This window comes from Serinus canaria, chromosome 5, assembly GCF_022539315.1.
Source record: "Serinus canaria isolate serCan28SL12 chromosome 5, serCan2020, whole genome shotgun sequence".
NCBI lineage: Eukaryota > Metazoa > Chordata > Aves > Passeriformes > Fringillidae > Serinus > Serinus canaria.
This window is the reverse complement of record NC_066319.1, coordinates 40,948,932-40,970,593: the sequence shown is the minus strand read 5'-3', so window position 1 is coordinate 40,970,593 and position 21,662 is coordinate 40,948,932. Positions and strand designations below refer to the sequence as shown.

General features: G+C 41.6%; 1 protein-coding gene across 4 annotated transcripts in view; it reads right to left on the bottom strand.

Annotated features, from left to right (window-relative positions):
* Nucleotides 1-21,662, bottom strand: part of NRXN3 (neurexin 3) — a 909,952-nt gene that overhangs the window by 867,220 nt on the left and 21,070 nt on the right. For all 4 annotated transcript variants that reach the window (XM_050975200.1, XM_050975204.1, XM_050975201.1 and 1 more), the window contains exons 2-3: nucleotides 10,204-10,221; nucleotides 157-186 (exon numbers count right to left, since the gene is read on the bottom strand). In XM_050975200.1, the coding sequence (XP_050831157.1) occupies nucleotides 157-186; nucleotides 10,204-10,221 (48 nt within the window). The remainder of the gene's footprint in view (nucleotides 1-156; nucleotides 187-10,203; nucleotides 10,222-21,662) is intronic.

Genomic DNA, 21,662 nt, shown 5'->3' with positions numbered 1-21,662 from the left:
TGGCTCATGGGACACAGAGGCAAAAATGCAAATGGCTTGACTGGCACTCTGTAAGCTTAGTTGCTTTTGTTATGTAAAGCCTAGCCCAAAAATGCAGCAGGGACAAAGCTCCTTCATGATCAGTGACAGAAGGAAAGAAAAAGTGGAAGGACTTACCTTGTTCACCCATCATCAGGTGTGAGAGACCTGAGGGGGGGGAGAGAGAGAGAGACAGAGAGAAGAAGTAAGAGAAAAAGAACAAAACTGGAAAAGAAGCACTAATATCCATGCACACTGGTCACAGTCCAATACCTGACAGGATTGGAGCTCACATACTTGAACCAAACCAAGTATGGTTGTAGCACACAGGGCACAAACATGAGCAGGCACTGCTTCCCACAGTGAGCAGGAAAGCATCTGTCACTGGAAGAAAAAACCTGCTGCTCTTTGCAGAATTGTGTCTGAGGCTCAGCACATCCCTGGGGGGTGGCTCCAGAAGCACTGCACACCACTATAGCTAAATGGGCTATGGAAGCCAAGGTCTGCAATGACAGTCTGCAGTGAGCTGCTGTTCCTCTGGAGAGATACAGAAATAACTTCTCCTCAGCTAAGACTTCAAATTCAAGATTGCAGTGGTCAGTAAAAGGGATGCCATGATCACAGCACATCTGCTTAAGATGAATCCTGCTTCAGATGCATACACACACAAAGCTATCATTATTGAACATGTGGCTTCATCATGTATTTTTAGGAGTCTATCAACACTGCTCACACTTAGTAATTAGACACCAGTACACCAAACATAGCATGGACTAAAAAAGTCACCTGTAACCTATTTAAATACACCTCCACACCCTTTCTGGGAAGAATTCAGATTCAGTTTCTTCAGACAGTGTGCTACTTTATGGCTCTATAGCTAAAGCTACTCTTCAGTTTCATAACTGAAGGTAAAGCCAGAAGGCAGCACAGTTCCTCTCAGCAGAGACAGTCATTGTCAGCTCTGCAGATGAGGCTGTAGTGTTTACTTGGGCTGCCTCACTGTCTGGTAATGCTTTCTGGCATGAACCATTTTTGTTCCAATCAAATTCTATGTCTAGGTCAATTTTCAAACAGGTTTACTATACTGCATTCATACAAATATTGTTTAGCTATTTCTGTATATATATCCATGCCCAAGACATTAAGCATGAAGTGACCAACTAATCAATCTTGTGACACAAGACATCACAGAACTAACATAACTAAAATCAAGTCCTACACACTCAAGCCATGAGGGACCCCTTTCACACTTGGTTCCCTGACCAATATCCCTTAGCTTGATTCCTTCTCACATCTCCTACCTCTCACAGCACTTAATATGGCAGGGCCTTCGATGCACATACACACCACACACCCCATATTTTAAGTCAGGTTTTTAATCAAACAGGGCTGTGACTTTTTAATTTCACAGAGGCTGAGAGGTCAAATGAATTTATTAGAATGAAAATTTTCAACAAGCAGCATGCTGAGTTTGAATTTGTTTATTCCTTTCTCTTTTATGGTTTTCCTTTGCGTTGGCTGAAGAAATCTAAAATCCAGATCATCCTAAGAGTATGTTCACCCACAGAGAACTTCAAGCCAGATAAGGGGATTAATAATTGTACAGTCTAAGGAATGCAAATACCTTAATGTTCTTGAAGATTATTGTGGATTTAGAAAAATAATCAGAAACATAACATAGGTTTAGATTCTTTTAGGTCTTTTAGCTATAAATAAACCTAGCAGATTTGATATTGTAGGACACTTCTGGTTTAAATTACAAGATATAATTCAGTGAATCATTTGCTCTGCTAGGAGAATGGGTTGAATTTTAGTCTCTATTTATGGCTACTGACCCCATCATTCCTGACAGGCAAATCTTAGGTCTGATCAAAGGGACACTTGAAAGTCACAATAAAAGGCAGAAAGACAAAAGTATAATTGTTAGGACTTATAATGCACAGAATCCCTGTACCAATGCCAAAAAAGTGGAAAGGCTAGAAGGTGTCAGTATGACATGCAGCAGAAGCTGGCTGAACAGGGAGGGGACATCAGATCCAAAGTGGAGATGGGGATCCTGAGGCCTTGTACACTGTGGGAAAGGAAAGCCACACCGAAGAGGCACAGCAACAACAGGTGCAGCTACTGGGGATGGCAGGGGTTTTGTCCACTTGGACACAAAGAGAAACCCCCAGAGAAGGTTCAAAGCAAGAGTCTACATCAAACACCATAAATCACACCAGAAAAAGATCCATTTTCTCTCCACCAGCCACAGAGGAGCTTTAAAAATCTCAAAAGGTCAGGAAAGTCAGCACCCCTTTGTGCCCTTATCCCAAAAAGGCCAATGCCACGTGCCCTATCTGTCAGGCACATCAGCCAGATGCATCCCCACAAGCCCTTTGCCTCAGCGGAGGAGTGAGCACACCCCCAAAGAAATGCAAGGTTGTGGCCCCTGATTTGGCTTTGGTCCAAATATCTGTAAAAGAAAGTATCCCTAAGAAATATTCTGGCATTTTCTGCTTCTTCACAGATTTGAAATACCACAGCAGCCATGGTACTGGTATTGTATGTGCCTCTTGATCTTCTAGTCCCAACTCGACAATGAAAGCAGGGAGATTAATGAAAAATAATGCCCTCCTTCCCTCAATGCTATTTTTTCCTTTTTTAAAACAGGAAGAAAAAGGAGGCTGGACTTGCAGACAGAACAAAAAAAATAGTATTGTATCATACGTTGTCCATAGACAGAGACCCTTATTTTAACAAAGATTACCAACAGATTTCCTGATTCATTATTAGATAAAATAAAAATATAAATAATGAAATAAAATATCATCTTTTCTCATCTGAAAATATTCCTGTCTTGTATTTTAAAGTAAGAGTGAAAATGAGTGTATTTATCTCCAAGTAAATGTCATTAGCAACCAAAACCTTCAGCCACTGAGATATAAAATCTGTGACATTTGCAACATGTGTAACAAAGGCCTCAAATCAGTCAGAGAAAAATCGACGTGGAAAATGTGAACTGACATAGTTGTCTCACCTTTACATCAGTTTCAAGACATGACAAGATACTAAAATAATTTTCAAATCATAAAAGTCAAAGCCACCTCGAGGTGGAAAGCGGTGACACTTGTTTTGGACTGTAAGAAACTAATGTGGCATCCAACAAACCAATGCAAGAGCTGCACAAATTGTTCAGACCTGCAAACTAGACCAGTTTTTCCCAGATCAATGGGGACACCTATCACCATGCTATTTGGGCAGCAGTTATGAAGACAAGGAAATTTTTCAGCAGGCTCAGGATACAAATGAATTCATTAGGCCCCAAAGCACATTATTCATACCATTAGAATATTCTGTCATTAGAATACTTGTGCCAATAGCCATCCCATTTCAGAAGAATCTTATAAGAAAATCTGATTTTCCACCTAAACCCAGATGAAACAAGTTCTCCTTTGAATCTTGGATTTTTTCAACAAGAAGCTTTGATTATAGCCTCAGCTATAAGGAAACCCAGCCAATGTAGAACTTGGAAAAGGTTGATAAAAATCTTCATGAGCTCTAGTAGCCAAGGGGTTTCATGCTTTTTCTAAGCCAATCTAGTCATCATTATAGTAATTTACTGGCTGAACAGAACTGCTGCCCAACAAAAATGATGTGTAGTAAGTAATCTGGAAAAGGTTTAGGAAAACCTGAGAATAAATGGCTTATCTGCCTGTAAAGAAATTTTATGTCCAAGTCAAGAATATGATGACTTTCTGTTCCTGAACTTCAAACATGAGTGGCAGTAAGGACAAGGCTTCAGAAGAACACTCTCAACAGGTTTTTTAGATAAACATCTGCTTGCACTCAGCCTCTCAAGGCCCAGATTCTTTGAACACTCAGCAGTAATGTGAAGAGAAAGCAGTCTGTTTCTTCAGAACATCAGATTGTTATTAAAATAATATGTCCATTGCTGAGGGCAGACAGACCCAAACTCTGCTCTCTGGCCATGATTTATGCCTGCCAAAACTGACTTTTTCTATTTAGGTCTGGGAGGTTTTTTTAATATTTCTTTAACCAACTACTCAATCAGTATTATTTTCTTAAAGTTTAAAATTAAGCTCCCTTGATTTCAAAGAAACATTTCAAACTACTTTTTTTAAAAAAAAAATTGTAAGCCATCTGCTTTCTATATCAAAATAGTAAAATTAAGTGGCTCTAATTGTGCGAAGTACCAAGGGCTAACACTGGATACTTATGAAGCCAGAAGGACATTTTCAAAAGTAGCTTCAGAGTACAATGATATGAAAGAGCAATGTAGTTAAACAGCAGTTCTCATCTTTAAGGGTTTGCTAAGGGCAATTTTCAGTATGGAGAAGAAAATATGGGAAACCTTGGAAACAGTTTGAATCCTTCTCCCTCCCACCCTATTACTACTTAGCACTTGAAAATGGAAAATAAAGCTACAAAACATAAGAAGGTGAGGATAGCACAAAACACAGCTGAGAGTGACAAGTGATTGCAGCAACAAAGGAAGATAGACTTGTTCATCTAGTTAATTATAGCTTGTCCTGTGCTACTGGGCCCATGATCTGGGGGTGTGCACGTGTGCGTGGGTGTGCACGCACTGCTGAATTGCTCTGTTATGGCAGGCAGCCTCAGAATTTCCCTTTTAATGATGCTACCAAATGATTAGCCCAAAAGCTCTTAATGAGTGGGAAAAGAGACTGCCAGGCAGCAGCAGCAACCCAGATCTCCCCTGGGGCAAGTTTGCCCAGAGAGGATCTTTTTTCAGAGTATCAGGCTGCATGACCCATTCAGACAACAGCAGGGCCAGCTGCAGTGTATGTCAGAGAGGACATCAAACCCTCTAGTCCAGGACATGCACAAAATCCTTTATGGCAAAGCTGAAGAACGAAATGCAAACCAGGGACTCTTCCAGAAGTAAAATGACATCCACTACAGAGAAGAGCACCCAGATGAGTATGGAGTCTGTTATTTTCACCTCCTTTTGAATATCCTAAAACTAGCAGTTCCTTAAGAAATAAGCTTTGCTCTACTCTGAGCCTTATACACCAGCTCTATTGGCAGCTCCCTTTTCTGTTAGGGAAGAGAGTTGACAAGATCTTTGTCTTCCATGTGGTCTTCATAAAATAGGTATCTTGAAAAACCAAAAGTCCAAGGAAAATTCCGTAAGAATCCCCAGGTATCAAAAAAGATGATATTCCAGTAGGGCCAAACGACGGGACTCAGAAGAAGCAGCAAAACCCTTTTCTTGAGAGATGTGAAGAATGGATAAAGAAGAAAAATCATTCCGCAGCCTAGTTCAGACCTTTTACCTGCTAGACAGGTCAGCTCTGCCAAGAGGGTAATCTCATTCTTGGCTGCTGCTGTACATGGGGCCTTTTCCTTCTAAGGCAGCAAAGCAGAAGCACAGGCTGGGCAGGTCAGCTCTGTTTGACTCAACCATGACATGCACGACAGCCAAGGGGCTGCTCTCAGGCCCCAGCAGTGAGCCCAGCCGGGAGTGCAGTTTTGTTATTGTAGCCGCAGGCCCACTTCCAATCCAATTACACACAACAGCTGTGCTAGCTCCTCTTTCCCATCCCCTTTTCTCCCTCTCCTATGTAATTCCAGGATAGGTTTTGTCACTATCAGGGGCAGTGAGTCAGGGTGAATGGCATCTACTTTGAGTGATCAAAGGAATAAGGACATGAGATAGAAACCAAAGAGAAAGTTGTTTACCCCAACATCTATGGAAGAAATAGTGAAAAAAAAAACCCCATACTATCTCCTCTCATTCCCAGCAAAAACAGTATTCTGATATTCCATGCAGCATTCTCCTGTAAGTATTGGCATAGCAAGGGCTGAAAACCTGGTGGTGTTTGAGAACAAACATGCAAGTGTTTTCAAACATGGCCATATGCACGAGAGAATGTGAGAGTGCGTGTGCAAGACCTGAGAGGGAATGCACTTCATCCGATCCACAAAACATGCATCCCTGAAAATCAGAGCACCTGATCAAGTAGGTGCAAAACTTGCGAAAATAACTGTTAGACATGGATTACAATTCTTCAGCTTAGAAAAGATCTCTCTGACAATATATATGATTGAGATAAAACCCCAATTGAGACAGAACAGGTGAAAAGGAAATATATTTTTCTTTATTTGTGGAAAACATAAAAAATACGAATCACTGAATGAAATTTTCAACTAACAGGTGTAGAAACAACTGAAATAAAGTACTTTCCACATTTCAATGACTAAACAATGGGACTTGCTATCACAGGATAAGTGGAGTTAAAAAATACAAGTGGATTGAGAAAAAACAAAGACTGGATATATCCAGAAAAAATATGCCCATTAATGACTATAGAATAAAATCTGGATGCAACATCAGGTCAGGAAGTCCTTAAAACAATAATTATCAGGAAACACCAGGTATTGAGACAAGACCTATGCTATCATAGTTTCTTAAACTTCCTCCAAAGCATCTGCTTTCACAAAAAGACACTTCCAGGATAGAGGAATTCTTGCTCTCACCCCAGTGATTACTACTGCCATATTTTTGCAAATGGGTTTGCATGCAGCTAAAAACATTCACATGGCAGTGTAAGAAAATCACATTAGGGGACAGTACCTGTGCAAAGGGCTTGCAAGAATCAAAATAATGGTGACACCTATGAAGAACCTAAGCTCATACATACTGGCTTCAAACTCCTAATGAGTGGCACTGACAATATGGCATAGATGGAGTCTGACTCTGACCTAGTACCTTCTGCAAACAGGAAACTTCAGATGGGCTGAAACCCATCATCTTCATGGCCCAAAACCAGAGCTCTTCTTTAAGGAAGCAGAAGCCAGCATACAGGTAGTGCTTAAATGACCCTATGACATGGAATAAGGGAGACCAACTATAAGAGCAGACCTGAGATGAAGGGAAAGAAGCATTTAAAGATGGCATTTGAAAGATTAAAGACCTGGATCAAAAATGTGCTTATATGCTTATGCTTTCAACGATCTCTGCATCTTGATGAAGGATTTGCTCAGGTAAACAAAGACTAATTTTTCCTCTGGGAACTACCTAGGTAATGTCTACTTGGTTTTGTCCATTCAGTTATATGCAAACACTAGTCAGCAGCAAAATCATGACAGCCAAATGTCCAGAACCTTATCTGTTAGCCTCCCCATAAACATTTAAAAATCTCTCCTGCAATAGGAATAAGCATGGTATGAATAGGAAAAGCACTGTTTAAACTCTGACGCCTCCCTCCCCATGTATCAATAACAGCCTCCATAATATCAAGGAACCATATTTAGTTCTTTCTCCTGCACATATTCTTCCACTAAAATTAAAAAAAAACTGAGATAGGAGCATATAACTTTCTGTTTGATCTATTGGTCTTTTCCCAACTACTTATCTTTCAGAATCTATACCACTGGTAAAGAATAGAAGGTGCAAAGAAAGAAACAGATACTGCGCAGAAGTGACAGAGGCATTCATTCTGGTCTGTGCTGCACGACACTTCCCAGCCAGGCACTTAACCTCTGTACTAAGGATCTCAAACTCCATAATACTCAGCCCCAGCAGTCAAACCAGGTTGTGAACGTGAGGTGAGGCTGTAGCTCTAACCCCAAAGGGAAAACTTAGATACTGAAAGAAGCTATTTCTCCTCTACATGACACAGCGAGTCCGTGACCCAGCAGAGTGCAGACAGCAACAACCCCAACTCCAGGGCACTGTTCATAATGTGGTGGTGTTGTTTTATTACATTTGTAGGAAAGGTGGGCTGACATCTGACAAACTTCTTTTATATGTGAAATGAGCCAGATGGGATCAAGCTGACTCTTGAAAAGAATGTGGCAATGAGCCCCTGTTGCTGGAGTGTCCTTCTTCACAAGAAGAGACCTCACAGCCAGGAAAGGCTTATGCTACACATTTCTGTTTACTTTAAAAATAAACAACCTCTTTGCACCTGGGAGTAACTGCACCCAGCAGAACCCTGTGGTGCCCACTGCTGCCAGCCACAGCCACCTCCTCTTAGCGGGGAATTAGTTTGAACCAGTCTATTCAACAATAATGAATACTTATTTAATCAATGGGCTCTTTACAACCCTTCTGCTGCCTGTGGGTAGTTACCACAAGCACATAAAATCCCTAATTTGTCTTTCAAACAGTAGATGGTAAAAGTAACCACTTCGATAGGGGCCTGAGGCTCTGTCTTTGCAATATAGACAGCTGGATGGCCAAATAGGCACAAAGTGTCTGCCTAGCTTGGCAGAGAAGGTAGACCCAAACCCCCCTGGAGGTCCATGTCACTGCACAATCCCACAGCAGTGCCCTGCCCCCGCGAGGGTGAGATGAGCAGAGGGAAGAGACTGCCCGGGCGTAAACAGTGACAGAGCCTTGTAATGAGGTGTGGGTAATTGTCAGACTGAAAATATACAGGTTATTGAGAGAACACATAAAAAAGCATTAGTATGTCACTAGAAATCTACATATGACTAAAAATCCACATGAGAAAGCACACAGCAGTCCTGAAAACAAGAACACGTGTATGAGCAGTGGGGAGAATAAAAAATGCACATCCAAGCATATAAATCATGAGACTACAGGGCAATAGGCAGAAGAGCACAGTCAGAGCAGAAGGATGGACTGCTCCATGGTGCCCACACTAACACAAGTGGAGTCCTGTACTGGATGTGCCACCTCAGCTTGGGCTCCTACCAGTGATGCTGTCAGCTCCTGTACACCAGGAGATGTCCCTGATATTATTTGAGGCAATGCTCATTACTGGCATAATATCATGTGTCCTACTGGAAGAGCATAGCAAGGCCATGCTTTCCCACTTCACTCATCCTCCTCTGCCACACACATCAACATCTTCAGGATGCTGTGGACAGAGCCTTTGGTGCATGCCCTGTCTGATCCAGCCAAGACAAGAGGAAACAGGAGTTCCTGGACACCTCAGACTGGGGCAGAGCTGGTACAGTTTCAGCCTTGAAGATGACTGAGAAGATGGCACATGAAAGTTAACAGAGCCTTTCTTTCCAAAGCGTGCCAGGTGACATTTGCCATTCGGCCACTTCCGTTCCCACTGCTGTCAGATGAGATGCACACAGAATGCAAAAGTTCTCAGCAGAACAAAAAGGTGGCTGATGAGAGAAGCCAAAAGGCTAAATATGGCAGGAAAATACCCAAGTGACTGGCTCTCCCTGCATCTCTCTGAAGTGATGCACAAGATCTGATTTGCCAAGCATAGAAAATAAGGAAATGTAACAGAGAACACATTGCAGATCCAGATAACTCATTCCAGGTTAGGTTTAGCAAAAGTTATGCAGGAAGCTGAGAAGGAAAAGAGCTTTGACTTGCCCATTATCCAATTCCAGCCAGGACAATGTAGGGTGCTTTCTCAGGCTCTCATTTCCATTTCACATAATGATAAAGCAGGTGGAACTGCCCAAGTGTGAAGTAAAAATTCATTTCTAAAGTTTCACTGGCAACAAAATGTGGAGTAGAGTAAAGTAGCCTAGTCCATCTAACACTTGTAGCTGAAGTTGGGGGACCATGATCCTGTCAGAATGAGCAGCAACCTGAGGAAGGAGGTTTGGAGTTCTCTGTGGTAACATATGCTATTGTGAGAACTGCACATATAAACCAGCACATGAAACACACATTCATTTTTCCTTTTAAATAATTTGTGCCCTAGTGGGAATAAAATTTTGATACCTAAATAAGATCACACATTCAGATTCAGCCAGAAATATACTCACTGGTTTATAAAAACGTAAAATACAACAACAACAAAAAACCCTTTTGTTAGTAGAACTGAAATTCAACATGTTATCAGTGGGAGCAGCAAATGGAGTAGGCTGCAGAAGGAGAAAAAAAATGACTAAACTAGATTTTTACACCAGACGACACAGAGATGTATCAGAAATAAATTGTATATAATGCAGTTTTCAATGCCAGGTTCAACTAGCAACACAAGCAACCATTTCAATGTAATTTTCATTAAGAATGCATCCCTTTAACTGACCAACACAATGTAGTCTCTGAAGAGGGAAGTTTGTGACCTTTGCTATGATGAAGGCCTTCTTTCAGCAAAGCCTGCGCAATCCAGACCTCGTGATGTCCAGCAGGAAGCAGGATGAGACCTGCCTTGGTAACTTACCACCACTCCTTAAGGAACAGCCTTTCAGCTCAGCAAAAGTAACACTTACCTGGAATATGATTGACATCTGTCGAGGTGTGTTCATGGCAAGCAGAAGGGAGAAAAGAAAGAGAAAGAAAGAGAAGAGAAAAAAAGCCATTAGAGATGCACACAGCAACTCAGCATCCTTGCATGGAAATCAATTTCATGCAAAACCAGAAGTAATTAGGTTTGTTTGAAGGCCACCCATCTGCATCCAAGCACGCCGCCATGCAAGGGAGGAGGCACTGGCTCCCTCTCCACTGTGCATGTAAAAGTGCATCCAGCATCATATCTGTCCGGAGAGAGAGTTCCTGGAATCAGATAGAACCAAGCCACATCAGTTCCTGTAAGAATATTAGTTAAAATATTCTATGTTTTTCACACACACAAATGCAAAAGAGGGAAACAAAAACCAACCTGCCTGCAGAAGGCTTCTATAGCACATAAATTCAAGCAAGTTTTCAGAAAAATAGAAAAGAACCTGCTCCCCTTTTATAAGGGGCCATGTGAATTTATGACCAAGTGTAAGACATACAACAAAGTCCCAAAGTTTAGAAGAGAGCCCATTCCTTTTCATTCTTTCTGCCGACCATCTTCCAAAAAAACATCCTTCATTGCAGACAGTAGTAGAGGTGGGGGAGAAGGAAGTGTGCCAGAGCTCTGCACATCTTGTCTTTCTCAAGATGCTAAATTCAGAAAAAGTGCCATTTGGTACTTTTTCTTTCTGTGATATAAGACCACTTTTTAGAATCAATCACACAAATTTCAAAATAAATAAGTCATTTAAAAAGGGAGGAGCAAGACTATGTAATTCATAGTATTGATAACAGAGAGGGCATATATTTGAAAGTACTGTCTGTTTACCAATCCCAAAGAAAGTACTTTAACCAAATGCTTCTCATAACTTTTTTAGCACCCCAAGTTTAGTCTTTCTCTGAATAAGCTACACTTACCATAATACCAAGATGGAGAGTTCCATGAAATCTCATAGGGTTAGATTCATATTTTCCTTACAAGGAAGCCTTCAAAAAAAAGAACTTGCTTGGGGAAACAGAGAGGCCAGGTCCATAGACAGCACTCTCCCCTGGAAGCTTGTACCCTTGTCCAGGAGCTGAGCTGGTGGAGTTATCCTTACCTTTCCAGTAAGGCTTCAAATAAATACAGTAATGATTTGGACTACAGGTCCCAGACTACTTCTGCCACAAATCCAGGAGCGTGACATACTGAGTGCACTGGCTTCACCCTAAGGTCTAAGGCTATATTCTCCTTCTCCCAGGGTGCCCTCCAATTCCCATCAGTATTCCAGCTTCCAGTCCAAACCCACTGTGCTCCTGTGAAACTGGTGCCACTTGTTCTGAGACACTTGCAATTCAGTGGTGAGTGATTCCTGGGCAGGCTGCTTTCTGTTTATCACTTTTTAATGGCTCCAAAACCATTTGAGGAGAAGTCCCTGTGGAACATTATACATATATCAAGCTGTCCTTTCCTAAGGAGGTAACAACCCAAATAAAACAATGCATGAAGAGGGAGGGACTGTTGCATCAATTCATTTAAATTCCATAGCTTTTACTAAACATATATGGCAGATCTGATGTGGATTATTTGCTGCCTTTCCTCTTTTAGCCCATCATTCCGTCTAAGAACCAGTGTCTAGGCAGGCCTAGAAGGACACTAAGCACTGAAAGTTTACCTGAAAGTAAACTTTTCCTACTTTTAGGCAGGAAAAGAGAACAAGTGTCAGATAGCAATGCATGCACTGAGGATGGAAAGCAAAAGAAGGTGATAGCAGGGGCAGAAGGAAGGAGGAGACCCTTAAACACCACTCCAGGATGCGAACATGATAACAAAGACTGTACAAGCCCACTGCCAGGAGCAGTCTGAAGTTGATGTGCTGCTTGGGGAAAATCAGTGGCAGTAAGAGATGACCATATATCTCAGAAGAGGTAGAAGTGATTACCATAAGGTACTGCAAATGTTTCTGATAATCCAGCAGCCACTTGAAATTCTGTTCTAAGCAGGTAAAAAGTCCTTGACCCATGCTGTCCCCTGAGCCTCCCTGCACACCTGACAATGGAGCAGGCACTGCTGCAGCCCAGGCTGCCAATGGGGGCCTGGAACAGCAGGCAGCCTCACCAGGGTGCCTGTGCTCCTGCAGGAAATGGGTGGGGTGGTTGGGAAATAAGAACTATCAGCAGATAGAAGGGGCAAGGGAAGGAGCTGGCCAAGGGTTAGCAAGGGATAAACACAGTGAGCAAGTAAGAGAAGAGGCAGTAGGCTGTAACTGATACACTGCTTGAAATAATATTTACTTAACAATGTGAGAATTAAACAGGTCATGAAGGTGTTAAAAAGGGAAATGATGAAGTGCTAAAAGCTAGGACAAGCATCTCTCAAATTTAGTTTCCCAATGGCAAGTAACAGCAAGGGGATTTCTTTTTACCTGTCTTTTTTTTTTTGTGCCAATATCCTTAAAAGCAGGCATGCCCCATCCTGACTGATTTAACTCTTAGGTTTTTTGTTGTATCTTTTTTTGTAAAGTTTCTACCCAAAATTATTTCTGTATACGCTAGCTGTACCACTAAAGTCACTGTTTGCATCTCTGTGACACTTCCACAGTACTTACCTACATGGCAGCCCGGGTCATTAGTGTTACTTCCCATACTAAATGCAGGAGTTTCTTGTATTGCAGACACCCCCCCATGTGGTATCTGCTGGCAAATGCTGATTTCCAAATTGTGAAACTACTTGCTTTTTTGTTTAAAACAAAAAGAGAAAGCACTGCTTTCTTTGCAAAGACAAAAAACTTGCACATAGCCAGTGAGTTGCCACAAAAGACCCTACAATAAATACCACTGTGGCATACAAGTGAAACTGCCATGCCAGTCACAGATTCACAAAGCACAAAATATTCTGGGTTAGAAATGACCCACAGGGATCATCAGGTCCATCTCCTGGCCCTGCACAGCACCATGCCCCAGAACCACACCATGTGCCTGAGAGTTTTGTCCAAATGCTCCTTGAGGACTGTCAGGCTTGGTGTTGTGACCACTTCCCTGGGGAGCCTGCTGCAGTGCCCAATCACCACCTGGGTGAAAAAAACTTTTTTAATATTAAATATAAGTCCCCATAGGAAACACCATCACACTTTTGCAGTGTGGAATGTCATTCCACTTTGGTTCACAATTCAAACTGTGATTGCATATATTGGCAGAAGGGACTCACCATGCCTTGTGGCTGGTGCCTGTACAATGAGGAGATATCTAATGCCTCAAGAAAGGTAAATGACAGAGATGGTATATAGCTAGTGTGACCAGACTTGGGGACTTGAGATGACTCTCCTTCAGACTCTCCTTCATCTGAGATGTTCTTTCAAATTCTCTTTATGTTTTTCTGTTTTGTTTACAATAGGACTGTTTAAAACATGTCCCCACTTTCTTCCTCTTCCATCAGCGCTGCCTTATTCCACCTACACAGACCTCCTCCCTGCCACAGGCACTGAGGAGGCAGAGCATTCCAATTAAAGAGGGAGCATGCAGAACCCATGCCCAACAAAAAAATTCAGTGACCATGGGACTGTAGATGGAGGTTTCTCAGCTTCCTTCAGCTCAGAGCAGTTCAAACACAGAAAGGTCTGCCTCTTAACATAAGCCAAGGCAGAGCTTGCTTTATCCTATCCACAAGAGTCCATTTATTGCTCCTTTGTAAAGGGCTGAGCCACAAGCCAGCCATGTTTGCTTTTGTTCTTTGATGATAATAGCTGTGTTGAAAGAGGGATCAGCAGGGCTGCTGCCTTTGTCTGGTGCAGCCCCAGCCATCTATCTGGGTGGGGTAAAGGATGAAGGGGAGCAGGGGGAATAAAGCAAATTTTATTATAGTTCAGACCATTTCCATGCCTGTACAGGAAACATCTGAGGTATTTTTCACTCTAACATTTTTAACACAAAGTTTAGCAAAAAAGGGAAGGTATCATGACAGCACACTTCTCTCTCCAGCTGGAAGACAAGGACAATACAAACTTTCTGAAGGCACAAACCCTACCAATACTCATCACCCTGACTCGAAGAGAACTACTTTCATTTCCATTTCTGCAATCCATTCAGTTTTGTCCCCTGCTTTGATGTGGTGTGGACACCTGTCTTCTGGCAGCTAAACTGTGAGCTACTGACTGAATTCACAAGTCACAAACAAGCTGGCAGGCAGAAGCATCCTAGGTAAAGTGGAAATAAGCACCTAGAAGTGAACAGCACTAAAGCCCTCCAGCATCGCTCTTCAGCACTCTCCTATTACTCTCACCCTGAACAGCAGTGTATAGAGAGAACTGAGGAGCAGGCAGAACCTGGAGACAGGAGGAGGGCAAAAGCCATAAAACTTAGAGCTGTGTTTTATCATAGAAGACCCACTCCCAAATGAGAGGAAATCCAGCTTTTAGACACAAAAATTACCATACTCTGAAGATTATTCAGATATTGACACCTAAAAGAGCTTTTCTAAAGTAGATTTGGCTCTCATCATTCTGCAGATACAAAAATGGATATGGGTAGAATCTCACTGACAGAAGCATGACTGGTTGAGAAGTCAGGCACTTAATTTGACATATTTATATATATAAACATAAAGCATTCAGACCATAGAGTGATGCATTTATGGCAGTCAGTGAAATGATTCAAAAGATAGGTGATGAGCCAGCCTGAACTCCTAAAGTGTGGTAGTAGGAGATGTTGGTGACTCAGAACTGGGTGATTACCTCCTAAGTGAGTTCTCATGGAACATTCTAACAATATGAAAAGCTGCATTTTGATTCAGCTGGAGACATCTCAAACTGGCAAAAGCAAATTCCTCACTAGTTTGATACTTCAGCATGTGAAATTTACACTTTGTTTGATGATTTGGCAAGGTGTCATTCTATTCTAATCTGGTCTGTTAAGGCACAGATAAACACGTGGTCCTACTTCACCTCCTACAGACTCTTCTTCTTTTTCTTCAGTACACAGTGGTTCAAAACCATCAGGGAGGGTTACAGCAACTCAAAAACAAATAGCATCTCCATTGTATAAACACCTCATAACAACAATCTGCTTGGCTAAAGATGGGCTCAGTAATGAGATCAGCTTCAACATTAGCACATCACTAGATACAGTGCTCACACTGGACACAGACACTTCGAACACCCTTGTATTTATGGTTAACAAAAGTTAAAATCTTGGCTCCAGTGAATCCATAAAGTACTTGAAAATTACTTTAAGGGTGTCACGATTTTCGTCCTTCATGTTTGTTTAACATCTTTTGTTTTACACTGGTAGTAGGATGCATTCCTGGTGTCCTTCCATGGGATTAATTTGCTAAATATTTAAGTTGCTAAATGTTTAGGATACTGAAAGAAATCCAAGACCACTCCAGCCTATGATGTCTGTCACTGAGCAACACACTGGGATCATGAAGAACTTCACAGTACTAGCAGGTGTAGGCCTTATTGTCTCACTCCAGAAGAATAGGACCCTGTAATTTGTGTTAATGGAGTGTTGAACACTTCTGATTTTATTCAGTAGAGATAAGTGGTGACACATACACAAACAAGTTCATTACAATCAATTACATTTCTCTGTGTTCTTTGTCCTACGGGATCTCTTAGGCTGCCAGCCTCTTGGGAATAGTATTCACTTGATACATTGCATAGAATTGCATACATTTGTGGTACTGTGCCTTTGCACAGCTAATACTTGGGATCCCAAAGCACTTATTAGCTGTGAATGTAGGACTCATTCATCCAGTACTGAAAAGCAGCCAGCTCTGAAGTGAAAGAGACAGATGTTTAACAGCTTATAGGAACACCATACAGCAGTTTAGCATGTCAGAATTAGAACAACAAGAATTACTTAAAGAGGCAGAATGAAACTTCGCTGATTCTACTAAAAGTGTTGTGTGATTTTAAAGCACTCATGATTTAAATGAGGTGAAGAGATTTGATTACAAAACTTATCTGGTTTCAAATCTTGTCTGAATTACAGTGATTTGAGGCCACCAATCCTTTTCTCCATACTGTGCACATCAATGTTGTGGGCAGCCTATGCTCTGCATGGGGTCAAATGTGAGGTCGACTGACCTATGTCCAAGTACATCACCTTCTAAAGCACAGGAAATTTGAGCGCAGCCTTTACCTACTAAGCAAAATAGAGCCTTACCTTAAGGGGGGGAGCTTTTTCCTCTCAGGGAACCAAAATACTCAGGCAGAATTTGTGCTCAAGATAGCTGGGAAGACATTTGCAAACCACTATGGTTTTGCTATTGTTATGTGGGCATACAGAAAAGGGCTTGCATATCAACATGGTACAGATTGATTAAGTATGGTTGCTGCTTTCAGAAACCAATGCACAAGAGTTACTTGGCTCCAGTAGGAAAAAAAAAAAGGAAAAACAAATTCCTAATAATCTCTCTAATTAACTCTGTATCATTACTATTCTTAGAAAAAGTTGCTTGCTGATTTTACAGCTTTCAGTGATAGCACCATCCTCTCCCACACATCCTAACAAATACGCTCACGTACATTCCTCAGGCTCAGGATAAATTGCTGGGGGAAAGTCAATAGTAGACCACCACTAGCAAAAATCCAACTGGAATTTAATTACTCAGTGCCCTCCAAACAACCTGTTGATCTTTACTTAAGCTGCCTAGTGCCTGAGCAGTCCAGGAGGAAACTTCTATTTCATCTTAGGCGTCTGGGAACTGGACAAAATAGAGGATTTGCTCCCTGCTATTTTGCACAACACCCTCAGGCATCTACATTCAGCCAGTTATGTTCCCAGTCTTGTGGGGAACACAAAGATATATAACTATATAATTTCTGAAGGGCAGATGCAAGGAGAAAAAAGCATCCTTCATATTCACCATAGAAAGAATGAGAAGAAACTTAGGATGATTAAAGAGAAGTTTTGGCTTAATGTCAGAAAAATTTGGTAGGAGCAGGGTAGTGAGGCTCTGGACTGCTTTGGCCACTGAGAGCCTGCTAAAGCATTGAAGACTATTAAGAAAAGACTAGACAAGTTTTTCTCATTAATTTTTCCGATTCACCTGATCTTGTATTGGAAAGATTAGTTGGCCCTTGTGACCTTTTTCAATTCCATTTTCTATGATTTTATTATTCTAATTCAAAAGGCACTCTACCCACACAATTCCATCAGTAACATCTGCCAGGCATCCTAAGCCAGCAGCTTCACTAACAGAGCAAGGCAGACACCAAAGTCAAGCCTCTGACAGCAGCAATGCACAGGTACTCAGCAAAGAGTCAAAGGGACCAAGAAAAATCACAGTACCATTATCAACAGCTTCCAGCAATGAGACTGGTGGAGATTGCATCATGATCAAAATGCTGATTGTTCCTTGATGGACTTCTCCCTCCTTGAACTTGTCAGGTCTATTCCAAAACATGTGAAACTTGTTTTCTTTGTTTATTTAAAACCTGTAACTGGGCATCCCCAAACTGTTGCTTTATAAAACACATGAATAAGCACTTTGTATTCGGCATCACCACAGCATTCCTGATTATAAATATCTACTTCACCTCCTGCTTTAGCCACTTCTCTTCTGAATTGAAAAGTGCTGGCCCATCAACATCCTCTGCAGATGGCAGGTGTTTACCCGTGTTACCCTTTTCAATACTTTACCCGTAGTGAAAAGGCACCAATGTTACCTACATCAAGACCAGTTTTGATGTTTATCCTGAAGTTAGCTGTACCGGGCCACTTGTATAACTAGTATATTTTAGCAGAGGTCTAAACCCATCAAAAGTCCTTCCCTCTCCTAAGTGCCAATATGACCAAAACTCCAATGAGAATAAAGTTATTATTCTCATCAGAAACACGGACAAGTTTATGAGTAAAAAATGCAGACTGTGTTTGGACAAATCAGACGAAGATCACCTATTGCTCCAGCAGTCCTTGTACCTCACCAGAGGATGGTGCAGATCCAGGCCCCTTCTTCTCTTCCTGTTTAGCAGTATCCTTCCTGCAGTCCTATAAAGAGCATTTATCTGCCTTAAAATTCACTTGGAAGGCTTGGGCCAAGAACAAGCCTTTGTTCTCTGCCCCTGTGTGCAGAGAACAAAGTATGTTACAGAACAACATGGACATTCTTGATGGCATGTGCCCACGTTAGGCACACACACCACACTGTCTCCTCCACAAGTACTGCCATTTGTTGTTCAGTGTTCCATGCCAACAGCGAAAGTCACCATATGGTTCATTGTGCTACACATTAGAAATCACAAAGATTTTCCACCTAAGTGGCCACTCACAGGGAAAAAAAGAAAAAAAAAAAAGACTAAATGACTTTATGACTTTCCAGCCTTTAGCTACAATATTTGGGACCACAACTTGCAAGGCATTTGTATATTAGGAACAGTGGCACAGTCACATAGAAATTTTTTTTTCAAAGTTAAAGAGAGGAAGATGATTTCTCTTGACTTCCCAGCTTGGATGAAACAAGAACCTATGACCTTCTAAAAGCATACAGGCATACTTCCATGTCATACTTCTATATCATGACCTAGGCATCCTGTATCTGCTCCACTCTTCCATCTCTGTATCCAGCACACACTTATGGCTGGAAACTCCAATCCTCATTCAGATTTCTGTTCATGGTGAAAAGTCTCACACTCCTTGAAAAGCCTTTCAAAAACTATTTGCAACATTCCCATGGGCAAACGCTTCCTCATGTTTTGATTGCAATTCAAACTATCTTCCCATTACAAGCCAAATTTTCTCTTGACTTTAACAAGAACTAAATCAATTAATGTGACATTTCAGGGGCCACATCATGTCATAGCAATACTTATTCTTGTAAGCTGGAGGTGACACAGAAGAGATATTAGGGATACAGGAGTCAGTTTCTCCCCAGTGGTCTTCTTGTTTTAATTGACTTAGGCATCAGGAAAGGATGGCAACTGGATGACTGCCCCTAAATGAAATACCCCCCCTGTCAGGAATGCATTCCCTGGATTCACCAACATAGCTACTTCTTCTCTGACCTCTCAGATCCAGCAAAGGTAATACTGCCAGAAGGTTATCAGGACATAAAGACAACCAAGAGCCTGATGATGCTGATGCACAACAGTGGACTTTCTTAAGATGACCACCATGAAAATTAAATTATTTTTAAGTAGTCTTGTAAACTTACATGAAAAACTGAACTAGCCATATGACCCAAGAAGCTAAAACTAGTTTCATTGTTGGCAGTCTGCAATCTGCTCAAAGCACTGAAACCAGGCCCATGGTGTTTGACCCTTGTCCACATCACCTGCAAGGTTGACACAGAGAATGGAAAGTGAGGCATTGCCCACTATATCCCACAGGAGAAGACGTCTCCTCCTGTTGAGGAAGAGCTTGAACACAGCTAAGGAGTTTCATCTTTGTCCTGTTCTCAGAACATCACCATGACAGCTACAAAAGGCATTTACTACTGCCAAATCCATTGTAAATTGTGCTGCCTCTGTTCCTTTCTTATCATCTAAAAATGACAGATGGAAATGAACTTTGGGCATATTTCCTATGACATATACACCAATGAGAATATTGAATAAATAGTAACACAAAGAACAGAAAAAAGAGGTTAAACCAAGAAGATCTGGGGGGAAAAATTATAAGTAAGCAGAGAAAGGTTTGTTAAGCCTATGAAATGGCCCAAGTTATAATCTATTTGCTGTACCCAGTCTTGGAATTAATAAAACAAATCCCTTGATGTGTCTGACAGAGTTATTAGAGGGTGTTAGTATTCCTCTCAGAGCAATCTGAAAAGGTGGAGCTGGAGGCACAGAATGCTGTGACTAGTCTAGTCAAGCAAGGGTGGAGAGAGAAGAAGGGGATCCCTTCTTCAAACCCATCTGACTCTCACTGTCAACATTGCTTATTCCTGTCCAGCCTACTCTAGAAAGTGTTAGAAGTTGTAGAATAAAAGGCAAAGATACACAGGGCAAAACTCCCTATCCTCACTTCTCAGTCTCACATGAGGCAGGAACTGTGCCACTGGTTGAGCCCTGGGATGCCTGAGCCCTTCCCTGCCCACAGCAGGCTGGGGGATCAGGCCACAGAAGGGAGGACATCCTGTATCACAGGTCTCAGAGGACACTGCCTGAGCTCTGAAGCAGCAGCAGCTCCTGCAGGCTTGGAGGGCAAGGAATCTTCATTTATCTGGTTACACCTGGCACTTACTAGTGCCATGTGCCAACACTCTCTGTGCTGCATCACAGCATCCCAAGGCCCAAATGCCATATTACATCCAGCTGCAAGATTTCCCAGAAAAATCAAGAGGTGATAGTTTCTGCATTAAAAAGGGACCTCCAGCAGGCTTCATCCAGTAGCCCAGTTATTGTATTGTCAGTATCATGGTACCTCTTTGTTGGAAGGCCTAAGTAGAATTATTAGCATTTCACCACCGAATCCAGATCATTTAATGTTACACACCTCGCCAGCATTCCTGAGAATATACATCTCTTATTGAAAAACAGAGCAAGGAAGTGGGATAAAACTCCTACTTTCTTTCTCAATATTGATTATAGCTAATACAGAATAAAATCTAGGTTTGTTACAGGATTTAGACAGCATTAATTTGGAATTCATTTCTGTATTGGGAGCCTTGCAGAAAATACCATAGTCAAGGAGTTAATGAACTCAACCAGACCATGTCTGTTGTGTTGATCCTTGTACTTGGGGCTTCAGAAGCCCACACAACAGCAGTCCCAGTCACTGCAAGAGCTGGCTGGAGTGCCCTGTGCCATGGGATGTTACAACAGAAACAAAACCCTAACCCATCAGGAAAAGATAAGCAATTCCATTTGCTACACAAAATAAAAGGCACTACAGCATGGGAAGGAGGAGGAAAATCCATTCCAGGTAAAGGATATCCGAGGTCCATTTGATGGAGCGTGAAATCAGGACTCCAAGCTCTGAAGTGACAAAAAATTTACTCACTATCCATATTCTTCTATTTATTATATCTTATTACAATGTCTATTTTATCACACCATTTGGTTTTAAGCCTTCTTATTTAGATCCTGAAAAATCCCTGCACACTATCTCACACACAGCTGCATCCCAGCACTAAGGGAGAGACTGGTCAAAAAAGGCTGGCACAGTTCTGGTCAGCCACTTGGTGCCATCAGGTGCCAAGATTTGTGCTCCAGCAGGTCTCTTCACCAAGGAACTGCTCACAGCCTCCTGGTTTCCCTGAATTGTCTAAACCCATTGTCTTGAAATTTACTTGCTATCTACAATGCACTAAGCATGCCTCTGGATTTGGTGTAAGTATCAATTATTGATTTGCTCATTCCAATTCCAATTAGGATGGAGTTCCAGTGTGCCTTAAAAGTGAGAACTCCATTTATTACACTATAAAAATATATAGTGCACGCTCCTTCAACGTACAAAAATCATCCTAAATACAGCAATGAGTAATCAGAAGAAATGCATCTTATTTGCCTCTCCTTTCTACACTTACATA